The sequence below is a fragment of the Vicugna pacos genome, chromosome 16 (genome assembly GCF_048564905.1).
Source record: "Vicugna pacos chromosome 16, VicPac4, whole genome shotgun sequence".
Lineage (NCBI taxonomy): Eukaryota > Metazoa > Chordata > Mammalia > Artiodactyla > Camelidae > Vicugna > Vicugna pacos.
Window position 1 is genome coordinate 12,415,315 of NC_133002.1, and position 15,493 is coordinate 12,430,807.

A 15,493-nucleotide genomic window follows, 5' to 3' on the forward strand; every position below is an offset into this window, starting at 1 on the left:
TGTAAATTCACCCTTTGGACTCTACCCTAAAAATACACTTGAATAGAAGCCCTGAACTCCGAAGACCTCAAGGTTGCCGGGCGGCGGAAGACCGGCCCAGAGTGGGAGGGGCGAAGGAGTGGTCAGAGCACCGCCCTCGCCCCACCCCCGCCAAGCTGGCCCAGCCCCTCTCACGCTCCCTTTAAAAAAAAAAAAAAAAAGCGCGGGCGCTCCTTGCGCAGGCGCAGTACTGCTTGTGTCTGAGCGGCGCTTGCGTGGTGACCGCTAGTGGGATGGCGGAGTTGGTGCCTTTCGTGGTTCCCACCCGAAGTAACAAAACCTTGCTGGTGTGGGAGCTGAGCTCCGGACCAGGAACCAAGGCCTTGCAGGTGAGCTGGCCAGAGTGGAGGGAGGGATGGAGGAAGCTGCCCTAGCCCCAATAACTGGGAGTCCCAGGCCAGGTGACCACCCCCTCGCCCGAGCCTCGCGCCGCAAGGTGACCCCTGCCTGAGCCCCTGCCGCCATGTGACCCCCACCAAGCCTTGTACTGCCAGGTGATCCCTCGCCCTTAAGGAGCTTATAAATTTCTGATGAGGAAGGATGCACAAACAAATCAATAAAGAATAGTGCTTTGGCGGAGGGAAGGGAGGCGCCGGTCTTTCTGCGCAGAGCTCTCTGGGACCTCACGGACGCACGCACGCTGGTCTGCATGCCTTCTTCGGGCCAGAGGTCGACTTGGCGCTGAGCCGTGGCCCGGTCCAGAAAGGCGGTGCGCGGCGCCAGCAGCAGGGGCGCAAGGGGCCAGAGCCATTACCCGCTGGAGCTGCGAGGGAGGGCTGGAGCGAGCCAGGAATCGGGGAAGGGAGGGGGCCGCACGCGCAGCGCGCCACGCCTGCCTTGTCTGCCTGGCTTCGCGCGAGAGGAGGGAGAGGGAGGGGCGGTGCCGATAGCCCGGGTGCAGCGCGCCCGGTAACGGCCACCGCGCGCGCCGGGGGGCGGGGCCGGCGCGCTCTGACCTCCCCGCGCCCCTCCGGCGGCGGGAGGCAGGCGGTGCTGTGCGCAGGCGCGCCCGGCAGAGCCCCTCCCCGCATGGGGTGGGGCATGCGGTAAAGGCCTCCAGCTCCCCCCAGGCCTGAGCGGCGACTGCCAGCGGGCCGGCGGCGGGCGGAACGGCGGCGGCCGCTGAGGAGGCGCGAGCCCCGGTCAGGCCTCCCCACTCCGTGCTGGACCATGTACTCAACCCACGGACCCCTGTTGCCCGCGCGCGGCGCGGCCGCCTGTGCCCTCGGCATGTTGGGTCAGTAGCGCCTGGGCCCTGGGACTGCAGGGGTCAAAGGGGTTGGGGTACTGAGTGCGGAGTAACGGTAATGGGGTATAAGTAAGAGAATGGTGGAGGCAGAGTAAAGGGGGAAGTTACAGAGCTCCGCTGGGCCGAGTGGTTAGTGATGGCAGGTGGGAGTGTAGCGGAGTGATGGGCGTGCAGAGTGGGGAGTGACTGGGGACAGCTGTGGTGTTTAGGTGTGGGGTGGAAAAGGTCTGTTGCCATTGGAGGTGAGGCGGGCAGAGTAGCTGGCTTCGTAGCATGAATTAGAATAGGAGCAGGTGAGACCTGCTGGTGTGGAACAGAGAGGGAGAAGGGGCCAGGAGCTGTGACTGAGTCGTGGGACTAAGGACAGGTCTTGAGAAGTGAGCGAGGCGCTGTTTGCTCAGAACAGAGTGATATGTTTATGGTGTACTTTACGGAGAGAGAGGGAGAGACCCAGAAACCTGAGGGGAGTGCCCTGGGGAGGTGTTCAGGAAGGGACAGGACGGAAGGATTGTTCCCCCATTGTTTGCTGGGCCCCTTTCCCACCCAGCAGAAGACGAGGAGTTCCTGGTGAGAAAGGTCTTTGTGAAGAGAGGGATGGGCCCAGGTCTCTAGAGGCTGTTAGGGTTTTGGAGGGCCCAGCAGGCTTTTGGGGCTCCATTGCCCCAGTGGTAGGGGATGGGGTTGTCCTAGTGTCTTGAGTCCCTTCCAGTGTTGGCTGTTTTGTTCCTCTCCTGTTGCCTCGATGTGTACTTTTTCTTTTGTCAACACCTTACAGAATCAGGTCTTGAGGCCAGTGCCTCACACAGGGGCCCCCCCAGGCCAGCCTTCTGAAGGTGTGGGCTGGGGTGGGGCAGGGAGGGTCAGCCCAGGTCAGATTGATCTAGACCAGGGGGAAGCATGGAATGATGGGGACCAGGGTTAGGGCGGCTCCATTCTCTCTTCATGGTCTTCCCCTAGCAGGGGCCTCCTCTGCTGGTTCCACTTCCCCCAGGGAGCCCACTCACAGCCTAGGCCAGCCCCAGGAGCCCAGCCAGGGGTGGGACCCAGCCTAAGGCTGGCTCTGCTACCACATAGCTCCTGGAGCAGGAGATTGGACCCCTTGGACTGGTCCCCTGGTGAGGGAAGAACCGTCCTGTGCCTATCCTCAAGGAGACACCTGGCACTGTTGCCTTCCCTGGGCAGAGACTTGTAATGATTTTCTTGTCTGCCTCTTCGTCTGTGCCTTTTCTTTGGAGGAGTTGACCGCATCCTCCCATCTTTTGGGCAAGCGGGCTGGATGAGAAAAAGAAAAAAAAAAAAACAATAACACTTTGAATTTGTTTGTATTATTTAAATTTTTATGAATGTATTTGTATACTACATCCTATCTAAAGTTGAAATAGAGATTTAAGAAAGAACTAGCAATGTAAGAAACCCACAGTAATGTGTAAGTTATTTAGAGAGTTAACACGAGATATTTGCACTCTCAAAGAAGCTTGCTAATGCAGATGATGCTAGAAGAATGCTAATTCTTTTAGTTGTTTATAAAATGTATAGAGGTATGTGTGTTCCTTCTTCTCACAGGGTTTAGTAACTTGGGGAGCGGGGCTGCTACAGGTTCAGGTCCTACTTCAGTGGCAGGTCCATCTTATCTCCTCTTCAGGTCATATTCTCAAGCAGGAGCTACAGGATGACATGACTAAAACTGTTAACTTCCTTTGCTTACCCACAAGCCTGTAAGAGGCTTCTGCAGGACTTCCTTGGTTGCTTGCATCATCACCTTCACCACCAGAGGTCAGGGAAGCCTTCCGATTAATCAGGGGCCCTGGAAGTGATACAGAAAAGTATTGATTTAAAAGTAATAACATTTATTTAGGGCTTCCTATGAACTGATTGCTTAAACTGTGGTTCTATTTAATCTTCACAACCATTCTATGAAATTGGTATTGATAAATCTCAGGTGTATCCAAAATAAGTCTCTGTGTCAAGTTGTGATATTTTTAGGCCTCTTAGGTCTTTAGGTTCATCTGGGCACCAGACGTAAGGCAGTTCAACTTAATGCCCTTGCCCTAAGCAGCTCCAGGTGCCAAGAATTGGCCAATTTGTACTTTGGATTCAATGGATGGTCAAAAAGGATCATAAAGGTAAACTGTAGATTTTCTTTGACTAACCAGACTCCTTTCAACATTGAAATCCTAGACTTCAGAGAGAAGATTAGAACTGGGTTGTGGGGAGATGTGAAAGACGAGTTTCTGAGCATTGACCTTCCATGTAGAATGAACAATAATCTCCTTGACTTGGTGGTGGTGTTCATAATTTTCTCCAGTATCTGTATGGTATATAATGAAAAATAGTTGTCCATATCTAGTAATTCATTTGCGAGCCTTACTTGATTTTGAAGCAACGGGACACCTCTACTATTAAGTGGGCTTGCTGGAGTTTAGTTTTTACTCATAATAAGAAAATATCTTGAAGAATTGACTTTAATTCAGAGTCCTGGGTAGGGGTGTAACTCAGTGGTAGAGCATGTGCTTAGCATGCATGAGGTCCTGGGATCAACCGCCAGTACCTCCATTAAAAAAAAAAACCAAAAAACAGAAAAACTCATCACCAAAATTCTACCGGCTTCAGGATCTTTCTGACCTTGAAAAAGGGGAAATGAAGATACTGTGGCACAACATCGAAGCAAAGCCTGGAGTTCTGTGCTTTAGAGGTGTTGTTGCCGTCCTATGAGGGCAGGAGTCCTGGAGCTGGCATGGCCGAAGAACCCTTGCACAAGCTGGAGGAAGGTCTGATTTCCAGTGTGTGGTGGGTGGTGAGGGGGTGGGATTTCTCCTTTTTCCTTTCTTTCTAAAACTGTTTTTTTCAGTTACATCATCACCCTGGCTAAGCAACTAAATCCCTGAGCAGAATTTTTCAGCCTTGTCATATAGGTTCTTATCTTAGGCAATGCCTGATAGAACCTTTAACTCTAAAATTTAAAGCTGACGACCTGTCAAGCTTAGGAGGGAAAATTTTTTCCCCCATTTTTGGTTAATAATTTGTTTTGTGCTAAAATAGTCCTTTCCAATACAGATTTCTTGTAGCCTTCAGTTATCCCAATAGAATCATCATCTAAAGATTTAAACTCTTGTGTAAATGTTCTGTCCTTTGCTTCCTATACAAGGACTTGAGTGGATAAAGTCAAATGTAGATCCCTAGAAAGGTTTTTCCAGCTGGAACTGAGTTTTTTTTCCTAGAACCCGTGGCATTTGGGGTTAGGGTTTTAAGTCAGAGGCAGGTCTGTTAATGGAGTGGAGGAGGCTCCACAATCCACCTGAGTGGCTGATGCTCTGGGAGAGGCCAGACTATCTGCACCACCACCAAATCTGTCTCTGTGTACAATTCCAGCCGTTTATGCACGGGAGAGCAGGAGTGTAGCTTCAGCTTGTCCATTTGAAATCTGATGTGAGATGTGTGCCACATTTTTGGCTTGCATCTCCTGTCTAGCACTTCAGGAACTTCCAGAATCGATCTGGGTGGTAAAAAGCTGTCCTGCCAGGATATATCTACAACAGAGCCATTCAGCCACACGCGTGTGTTGTGCCTGCCCTTAGTTGCTGTGATAGTGATCTAAGAATCATAGATGCACTTTTCTTTTTAAATGTATAACAAAAATCAGTTATTCAGATAGGCATTTTAAGTCTTTGTTTTTCTTGGATTTAGGGCCATTACATTATCATGCCTTATGAAAAGGAAGATAACCCAGAAGCTTGCTATTCAAAAGGCTATGACAGATGCATTCCAGAAACTGCTGGTTGTGGTTTTAGGTAAGACTTTTTTTTTTTTTTTTTTTTTTTGACGAGGGCAGTAATTAGGTTTACTCATTTATTTACTTGTTTTTAGAGGAGGTGCTGGGGGTAGAACCCAGGACCTCGTGCTTGCTAAGCATGTTCTCTGCCAGTTGAACTATATCCTCCTCACTCTAAGACTTTCTTGGTTGTCCTTACCCTTGGCTCTGACCCCTTGTTTGAAATTTGGAGAGCAGAATTGAGGGCCGTCAGTGTGATTCTACAGTTGTGGACACAGGAGAAGACACAGGTCTTTTAAAACTCCCCTCAAGCAGAATCCCAAGCATTTAGGAACCAAGTAACTATGGCCTAAAGTGGGATTATGCTGCAGCATTTGAAAACTATGAATGCCTTTCAAATAAGGTGTGTTGTTACCAAATCTCAGCATCTCATATATATTTTATGTGAAGTATTTTACTCAAAAACCTTTGTATAAATTAATTATATGGATGTCCTGAATTAGGGATTAAGTTGTCAAAGTAATTTCTAAAAGAAAATATTAATGTACTGCATGTAAGATTTTTTTAAGGAGTAAAAATGTGTTTCATGTCATTGAGAACTTCCTGTGCAGCTAGATTTCTAATTATGTAACTCACCCAGCATTGCCAAGTTTGTTATGAAGGGAACAAAGTAGAGAAAGAGAAGATGGTTACGTTCCGGAAAAGTATTTGAAGTTTCTTCTGCACAAGATAATTATTTTAATTCAACTTATACCAAATTATTTTAAATTCAGTTTAAATCAGGGACACTTGAAACATATTCATGTTTGTGCTTTAAGAAGTCTAGCTTCTTGTGAAATGTGAGAGGAAGGGATTCAGTATCGATGCTAAAATTTTAAGAAAGCCGATTATAACAACAGACCCTTTCCTCATTGGCCAATCTTGGAATCAATTCCATTTAAAAACCATCATGTTCTTAACGCTGGGAGAAATCTGAAGCGCCTTCTCCATGGAGTTTAGTGGCCAGAGGGTGTGCCAGACAATTAAAAAGGACTAAAATTAGAGAGATGATTATAAGGGCTGTGAAGGAAGTAAAGTGGGTGCTATTTGCAGTATTTCAAGAAAATTATTTAACATGCTGACTTTATTTTTTGAGAGGGAGGAGGTAATCAAGTTTTTATTTATTTATTTACATATATTGTATTTCTTAAAAATTATTTTTATTGAAGTATAGTCAGTTTACAATGTTGTGTCAATTTCTGGTGTACAGCACAATACACAGTCATATAGGGACATACATAGATTTGTTTTCTTATTCTTTAACCATAAGTTACTAGAAGATACTGAATATCGTTCCCTGTGCTATACAGTATAAACTTGTTCATCTATTTTATTTATAGTAGTTAGTATCTGCAAGTCTCCAACGCCCAGTTTATCCCTTCCCACCCCTTTCCCCACTATTTTTAATGGAGGTACTGGGATTGAATCCAGGACCTTGTGCGTGCTAGGTACACACTAACCACAGAGCTATACTTCCCCCCGTCATGCTGACTTTAACATTCTAGGTGTCTTCTCCGTGTGTGCACACAGGGTAGACCTCTGGAAAGGGGCATTGTAATTGTTTCTAGACTAATGGCTGTGCTGAGACAAGGTGAGATGGGGAAATTTTCCCATGCTAATGTAAAGGGCTGTTCGCTTGGTTTCCAACACTCTTTCTCAGAGTGAATTGCTCACCTACTCCAAAACCCTTCCTGCAGAAACTTTGGAGTCATCACTGATTCAGTGGTAACCCCTAAGAATAGAGTGGTGAATTTTATAATCAGACATGGATGCTGAGAGTTCAGAGGACATGGCAACATTTTAGACTATCTAACTGTAAGGTGTATTCCCCTCCCGCCGCCCTAACTGGTGCTCGTTTTGTAGGTCAGCTACTTTTCTTGGAAGCAGTGTGGCCAAGGGGAGGAAGAATGTCTCTCAGATGTCAGCTTTGAGGAGGAGGAGTTCAGATGCCCAGAACTGGGCTAGCACTTCTGAGTCTCCCAGAAGGCCGGGCCCTGTGACTTCCTTGGGAAGCTCTGCACCACCTCACCCCCACCCCTGCACTGCTGGAGTCTGGGGCCACTCTGGTCTGCAGCCCAAATCCTGCCTCGTTGTGCGGGAGGCCAGGCTGAGGTTGGAGAGGGCCTGGCAGGAGGTAAGAGTCACCTTTGCTGGGGGAAGGGTGGCTTGGACCCTGGGAAAAAGCCTGACTGTGGTTGCATGTCCACTCTGACCTAATAAGAGAGGTGTCACTACAGGGTGGGGCATGAGGCAGGAGAGGGGCGCACGTGTAGCCAAGCTGGCATTTCGCTTCGGTGTCTGTTCAGTGTGCCTGGCCCGTTTCCTACTAGCCTGTGTCACTGTGCCCGAATCGTCTTTGTGTTATGTTTCCCCAGTATTTTTGGTTGCTGCAGCTCTTTGCTTGGCAGCCACTCTGGCTTCTGGTCCAGGGATGGCCCCTGAGGTGGTCCCTGGGCTCTGTCCAGCAGACCCCCAACTCACAGTCAGGGGAGTTTAATTCTTTCACACAGGAGTCTGAGACTTCGCTTCTGTACCCGGACGTGGAGTCAAATGGAGACCTGCCTGCAGGGCCATATCAGGATATTGCTGTTCCACGTCAAGGTGAGAATGACAAGCTAACCCAGCATCAAAAGCTCCCAGAGGAGGTTCCAGTGCTAGGCTGGGATCAGAATCAGGCCCCAGCTCTGTCTCGACCTGAAGGTAATAAGATCAAGCTGTAGATATAGATCTACCTTTGGATCTTCTGGGAAGCCCACATCAGCCTCCAGAGCCCCCTGAGGAGGCTGAAATGTCCTCATCCCTGCAGGAGGCCCAGGCTCAGCGTCCAGAGCCCACTCAGGAGGTTGAGTCTCCACCCCAGCAAGAGGGTCCTGCTCAAAATCCACAGACCCCTGAGACGGTTGACTCTTTTCTGCCCCAGGTAGAGGCCCAGGCTCAGCGTCCAGAGGCCACTGGAGAGACAGAACCACCTCCACTTCAGCAGGGGGCTCTGTCTCAGCCTTCAGAGGGCCCTGAGGAAGTAGGCGCTGCCGTCCCTCTGGGGGAGGGAGGGCTTCAGGAGGTTTTAGCTGAACAATTAAGGCCTCATGAGGTAAATGGTCCCAATGAGAATGAAGCTCAGCAGTCAGCCCTGCACAGTGTCACTGTTAACCCTGTGGATCTAGCACTTACTATAACTCCAGAGGTCACTAATGTGGTTGAAACTTCTCCAGTTCCGCAGGAGGCCCCCTCTCAGCCTGCAGAGCATCCTGAGGAGTCGGAACCTCCTCCATTCGCTCAGGAGGCCCAGGCTCAGCCTGCAGAGCACCCTGAGTATGACTCTGCCCCACTCCAGCAAGAGGCCCCAGCGCAAGTTTCAGGGTTCCCTGGTGAGACTGTACCTCAGTTTCCAGCGAGTGAGGAGGCAGCAGCTCGACCTGGAAGTAAGTATCCAGCTCACTTCAACCCATCCAGTGTTACACTTAAACCGGTGGATTTGGAACTTATGGTCACTCCAGAGCCTGCTAAGGAAGGCGACTTTACCACAGCCCAGCAGGAGGCCCTGCCTCAGCCTCCAGAGAGCCCTGAGGAGGTGGAACCTTCTCCTGTCCAAGAGGAAGCTGCGTCTCAGCCTCCAGAGAGCCCCGAGGAGGTGCAACCTTCACTTGAGCAGGAGGCCCAGGCTCAGCCTGCAGAGCATCCTGAGGAGGCGGAACCTCCTCTATTCCCTCAGGAGGCCCAGGCTCAGCCTGCAGAGCATCCTGAGGAGGCGGAACCTCCTCCATTCACTCAGGAGGCCCAGGCTCAGCCTGCAGAGCGCCCTGAGTATGACTCTGCCCCACTCCAGCAAGAGGCCCCAGCGCAAGTTCTGGGGTTCCCTGGTGAGAATGCACCTCAGTTTCCAGCGAGTGATGAGGCAGCAGCTCGACCTGGAAGTAAGTATCCAGCTCACTCCAACCTGTCAAGTGTTACACTTAAACCTGTGGACTTGGAACTTACGGTCACTCCAGAGCCTGCTAAGGAGGCTGAAAGTTCTCCAGAGCAGCAGGAGGGCTCTGCTCATTTTCCTGTTTCCCCCGAGCAGGCTGAATTTTCTCAAATCCAGTCGAAGCCTCTTTCTCCATCTCCGGAGCACCCTGGGAAGGTTGAATCTTTCCCAGGACAACAAGAGGCCACAGCTCACACTACAGGTCCCCCTGAGGGGGTAGGGCTTTCTTCGGTCCAGGAGGAAGCCCCGGCTCAACCTCCAGAGCCACCTAAGGAGGTTGAGATGACAGTTGGAACACCAGGACAGAATCAAGCTCAGCATTCCAGCTCGCCCCGTGTCACTGATAAACCTTTGGACCTGGGGCTTACCATGACTCCAGGGCCTCTTACAGAGGCTGGACACTCTGCAGCCCTGCAGCAGATGACATCTCATCCAACATACATTGAGGTGACACCTCCACAGGCAGAGCAGGTGCTGGCTCAGCATCCAGCCATGACTGAGTTCACAGTTCAACCTCTGGATCTGGAACTTTCACTAAGTCCAGAACCTGATACAGAGGCTCGACCTTCTCCAACCATGCGAGGGACCCCAACTTGGCCTCCAGAGCCCCATCAGCCTTCATTGTATCAGGAGGTGACAGTTCCCACACCAGACCAGGATCACCCTGAGCATCTAATGTTATCTAGTGTCATAGATAAACCTTTGGATCTGGAGCTTACCGTGACTTCAGAACCTACTACGGAAGCTGAACATTCCACATCGCCCCCTCCAGAACGCCCTGAGGTGACACTCACCCCTTTAAGCATCACTCCAGTCACAGTTCACACTGTGGACCTGGAAGTTACTGTAACTGGAGCATCCAGTGTGGATGTTGAACCTTCTCCAACCAAGCAGGAGACCCCAACTCAGCCTCCAGAGCCACCAAAGGAGGTTGTTATTGAATATCCACCCCATCAGGAGGTGACCATTCCAACTTCAAGTAAGGGTCAAGGTCAGCACACAACACCGTCCAGCGTCACACCTCATCACGTAGACCTGGAGCTAACCATGACTTCAGAACCTGCTATGGAGGCTCAACATGCTACAGTCCTCCGGAAGACTACAGCTCCTCCTCCTGAGGTGGCACTTGCACACCCAGACCTGACTCGAGTCACAGTTCCACCTGTAGGTCAGGGAGATACCATAACTCGGCACCCAGGGTCACTGAAGACACCTGCTTCAGCTGAGCCTTCGGTGGTGCATTCTGTACCTCAGAAAAGGAGCAACCGAAACAGAGCGCTCCCACAAGTGTGAACATCTGTGAGCTCTGCATCTGCAGTAATGAGAGCTTGTCCTGCACTGGTCTCAGCCCAGAGGAGAGGCTCCAGACCGTGCCCGTGCCGCAGCCCAGCAACTACAACGGCACCTTCACCATCCTGTAAGAACTGCTTTTCCTCGTTTGTTCTCTGCCTCCTGCCTGACCTGGCAGCCTTTCTTTGAGGTCTTCCTGGGTCTTCCTCATCTCCCTAGCTCACACTGGCTGCTGTTTTTACCTTTTGTTTCTCTTAAAAGCAATTTCTTATCTTCATTCGCCTTCTTACTATTGCTTTTTCTTCTCCAGTCTTTTACTTATAACTGCCCCTACTCTTTTTCCTTCTCCATTTTTTACTCCATTGTTTAATTTCTTAACATCTTGTCTTGTCCCATTTTTGCTCCATCCTCGTTACAGCAACATGTCCCTCTCCCCATCTCATTGGTGTTAATACAACAAAGTGGTTAAGAGTAGAGATTCTGGAGTCAGACTACCTGGGTGTGAATCCAGGTCTGCCGTTTATTAGCTTTGTGACTCAGTTTCCTCATCTGGATAGTGGGGATTATCATAGTCACCGTCTTGTAGGATTATTGTGAGATTTAGATGAGTTAATACATGTAAAGCTCTTATATCAGTGCCTAGCATATATCTGAGTGTTAGCCATTATTTTTATTCAGTCCCTCAGTTATACTGATTACTCATCTTTGCCCTCAGTATTTCTATGTATAGCACCCATTTTATGCCCAACCCAGGGCTAAGTACTGTGGGAGCCACAGAAGTATGGCATTGTCTCCAGAACATCACAGTGATAGGTGGGAGGAATGAGAACACGCCTTAAAAGGGAGGTGATGTGTAATTGAGTATTAACAGATACAGAAAGGTGCTGAAATTAACCAGAACCTGGAATCACTGGGGTGTGGAGGTCAGGGGAAACTGCATGGATAAGCTAAAACTGTTGCTGGAACTTAAAGACTGGCTATGATTTGTTAGATTAAAAATAGAGAGTATAGTCTAGGGAAAGGCGTGGCTGCAGGAATCACCAGGATTTAAGAGATCAGTCTAGCTGTGAAGTACTGGGTTAAGCACCAATGAAAGATATCCTATGAAAAACCTTGACTGTTACAAATAGGGATTTGAAAAATATGGTATAAGATGTGGGGAGCCATTGAAAGTTTTCAAGGTAAAGAGAGAAATGATGAAAACATGAAGCTTATTTTAGATTCCATCTGTAGTGTGATCTAGAGAGGAAGGTTGGATTCAGGGAGACCAAACAGAATGCTGTAGCAAAACCTAGGAGGAGAGTGAGAGCAGGCTGAATTAGCATGGTTGTGACGGGAGGAGAAGGAAATCCTGAGAGCATGACAAAGGGAAAACTGACAAGGTTCAGTAACTGCCTAGAGTCAGGGGATGAGGGGTACAGGAGAGAAAAATATGTTGATGAGGAGAATGATGGTGGTACAACAGGTGGAAATACAGTTGGGAAGGAGAACCAGTTTGAGGGAAATGGATTCAGTTTTATTGATGAACATAAAGCAACCAGAAGGCTTATGTTTGAGTGGAAATGTCCCATAGGCAGGTGGGCAGACAGGTATCTGTTTTGACTTATTTCTGATCCCCCTGAAAATTGTGCATATAAACTAAATCGTTGTGGCTGAGGGAAGAGGACAAAGCTAAAGGTAAAGCTTCAAAGCCATCCACAGTTAGTGGTTGAAACTGAACCTCAAGCACTTAACAGCTTCTTTTAAATGTGTAAGTCATGGATGCATTCTCACTGTTTAAAAGAAAATGTCATAGAAGTATACAGGCTAAAATGTGACATTCTCTCCCCACCCTCCCTCCCACCCATAAGATAACTATGTTACTATTTGGATGTGTGTCCTTCCTTCCAGTCTCTTTCCTTTGTATTTTTTCCCCTAAGGAGGTAATAACTTTACTCCTTGCTCAGTGACCTGTGCTTTTCTTTATGCAGTATGTCTGAGAGATATTTCCATCTTAGTCTCTAATTTCTAACTGCCCTTGCCCTTCCAATACCTGGAGAGATTTAGAGAGCACTGAGCCAAAGCTTTGGTGTTACCTGGCATAAGATTTCTTTACTCGCTGCTCATGATACATTTCTGCCATTTTTATCATTGATTTGTAGGAGTCATTTTAGACACATAAGTGACTTTGGGAGAAAAAAGACTTACATTCAAAACATTTGGCAATATATATCCAAGAAATTGGACGGATAGGAAGTTCAGGTTCTGAGGAGATGCCTCATTGCTTGTGCCAGTGGTGTCACATTATATCTTTATTGTATCTTTAGGAATTGTGCCCACTAGGAAGCTGAGAAGCTGTGGGAGTTAGAAAGCTGGTCTTTTCTGCATTGAGTATTCCCCACAATGTTGCCATGATTCTCTCACTTATTCTGCTCATTCTCTCCCTACCTATTTAAGGATATGAACTGTGTTTCTTCACAGAGATTTCCGAGGAAACTCAATTTCTTACGTCGATGAGAATACCTGGAAGCCTTACCGCTGGACGGAGAAACTGTGAGTATATTCTCTCCAAATATGCATACAAAACACTGACTGCCTTGTCAGATTCTTCTTGGTCCAGAATTCCGAGGTCAACAGCTGTGTTAAAAGGTATTTCCCCCTTCACATTCCAAACCAAACTATTGATTGAAATTCTGTTTTTATTTAAAAAATTAAACTTGGCAGGCCCTCATTCAAATAAGCAAGAACCAACTTAAACTTATTTTCCATTATACCAATAATACATGATTATATTCTCCATATAGAAGAATGAAATAACATGTGTAGTGAAAACCCTTCTTGTGCCTTAATCCCCCACCCACACAATTTGGAGTTTAGTAAAACAGTCCTTCCAGACTCTTTTCCATGTATTTGACTACATACATATTTACAGATAACAAAATAAGTTAGTTGTGTGACTTCATTATATCTTTTTCCTTAAGTGATAAAATCTTGCAACATGATTCTTTAATGTCATGATACATCTTAGATTTCTTTCCCTCCCAGTACATAGAGGGTTGCCCCATTTATTTAAACTCCTGCATAATATTCCATAGTATGGATGCATCAGTTTAATAATGCCCGTATTGAAAGGTGTTTAGATTATTTCCAGTTTTCTTGTTACAAACACTGCTGCAATGAACATCCTTGTGCACGCATCTTTGTGAACCTGTCAGGTATTTCTGTAGAATAGATATGTAGAAATGGGATTGTTGGGGTGAAGACTATGTAGAGACAAACTTCTAATTGCCCTCAAGCAAGTTGTGCCAGTTTACACTCCAGTCAGCACTCCCTGACGGCCTTTGTTTCCCCACACCCTTCCACTGCTGGATAGTCTCCATCTTTTGGGCTGATCTGAAGGGTGAATGAAAGGGCTTCCATCTGAATTTGAATTTTCCTGAGTACCTGTGAATTTAAATATCTTTATATGTGTGCTGAGCATTTGTATTTCATCTCCGAATTGTCTGTCCTTTACTCATTTTTCTATTTTTTTAAATTGATTTGTAGATAAGTCAGGTTAAAGAAGATAATGATTTTAGGGGGAAGGCTATATTCAAAGCAGTTAACTGGCATTTTTCATGGCAGTTTGTATTATTCAGCTTGAATAGACAAATCATAAATATAACTTCCAAATTGCATTGTTGAGAAGATATTCTACATCTTTTTGTATTAAGTCTTCAAAAATATCCAAAGTATTGTCATATCTACCTGTAATCTGTATAAAAATTAATGAGAGAGTCTCCATAGTTTTTGTCCGTACTAACTCTTTGAAATGTCAATTTTGTTGCTAAATTTTATTTGTATTTAGATTTGTTAAAATTTGCAGTTGAAAAGTTGTATCACATACCCAAATTGTTGCAAACACACTTAAAGTTTTCCGATAATTACATTGAGTATCAGTTTTTACATTTTAATTTTAAAAATAAGTAAATTAAATTAGAATTCAACTCCTTAGGCACATTAGCCACTCAAGTACTCAGTAGCCACATGCTGCTAGACATGCAGCACTACATGCTACATGCAAGAATAAAATAAATTTACAAAATATTGTTGAATGAAAGAACATAGAGAATAATACATAAATCATTCCACTCACATAAAATTCAAGAAGCAAGAATAAATTATATTCTTTGTGGCTGATGTATAAAAGGCAGAACTACATTTGAAAAGGAAGGGAAGTAGTATTAAAGTCAGGGTAGTGGTTCCCTCTAGGGAGAGGGCTGCAGTTGGAAAGGAGCACAGCGGGGGCTCCGGGGGCGCTGGCTGTGTTCTTTCTTGACGTGAATGGTGTTACATGGGGATTTCTAATTATTAAAGTGAACAGGTATGTATATTTTACGTATATTTTAATTTTGAAAAAAATTTCAGTGGGGAAAAAAAATCAAATGTCTTCATTTCCAGCCCTAATATACTCTGTCTGGGACTTCCTGATACAGTTTGGGAAAAGCGAGAAAGGCATGGCAGCTCTGCAGCATCAGTGCTGCCCAGAGTTCGGTTCTAACCAAGGACTTGTGATCTGAAGAGTAGGCATTAAATACATGATTTGGTGAGGAAGAGTGGATAGGGGTGTGCGTGTGCGTGCGTGCGTGCGTGCTTGTGTGTGTGCGTGAGATGGAAAGAGATGGACACAAAGGTAGATGTGAGAAGAAATGATTAAATGAAACCGGAGTGGAGAACACCATGTCTAAAATAACAGTTAGGGTATTTAGGTGGCACCGTTACCCAGGTTTCCCCTACATATATGAGTTAGTCCTATGTAGTAAATAATTGTAATTGTTTTGCATTTTGATCCAAAAATACCCTTTTCGTTTTTCAGAATTCTCAGAGATAATTCTTTGACTGAGTTACGTAAGGATTCATTTAAAGGCTTGCTAGTCCTCCGGTATTTGTAAGTTAATTAGTTAATCATTTATTTATGAGTTCTTAGTTATATTATCGATAAAGTAATTAAGGGGTTTAAATTAAATAACCTCTACAGTTTTTTTTTTAGCAATAAAATTCTATAATTCTCTAAGTCTGTAGGGTCCCAGCCCATCTCTAGCATCAAATACCTCTTATTCATTTTTAATTTTTAAATTTATATAGACAAGATATAGATAAAAAAATACCTTTTAGTTGTAGA

The 15,493-nt window shown here is 46.3% G+C and overlaps 2 protein-coding genes across 7 annotated transcripts in view; both read left to right on the forward strand.

Moving 5' to 3' along the window:
- Positions 1-272: 272 nt before the first annotated feature.
- On the forward strand, positions 273-7,678 carry LOC116279107 (RAD52 motif-containing protein 1-like). The gene is made up of 8 exons (XM_072940111.1): positions 273-368; positions 3,289-3,620; positions 3,762-3,767; positions 3,932-4,059; positions 4,981-5,076; positions 6,602-6,612; positions 6,960-7,230; positions 7,607-7,678. Exons 1-7 carry the CDS (start codon positions 273-275, stop codon positions 7,059-7,061), a joined length of 771 nt encoding a protein of 256 aa, XP_072796212.1. The 3' UTR covers positions 7,062-7,230; positions 7,607-7,678.
- A 2,611-nt stretch (positions 7,679-10,289) lies between these two features.
- LOC140686469 (leucine-rich repeat-containing protein 37A3-like) overlaps positions 10,290-15,493 on the forward strand; it is a 34,433-nt gene continuing 29,229 nt past the window's right edge. For 4 of the 6 annotated variants that reach the window (XM_072940723.1, XM_072940721.1, XM_072940719.1 and 1 more), the window contains exons 1-2: positions 10,422-10,480; positions 12,814-12,885. The gene's annotated coding sequence lies outside the window, so the exon portion shown is untranslated. Of the gene's footprint in view, positions 10,481-12,813; positions 12,886-15,493 lie in introns of all 6 variants that reach the window. The other 2 variants (XM_072940720.1, XM_072940722.1) reach the window with 1 other exon arrangement.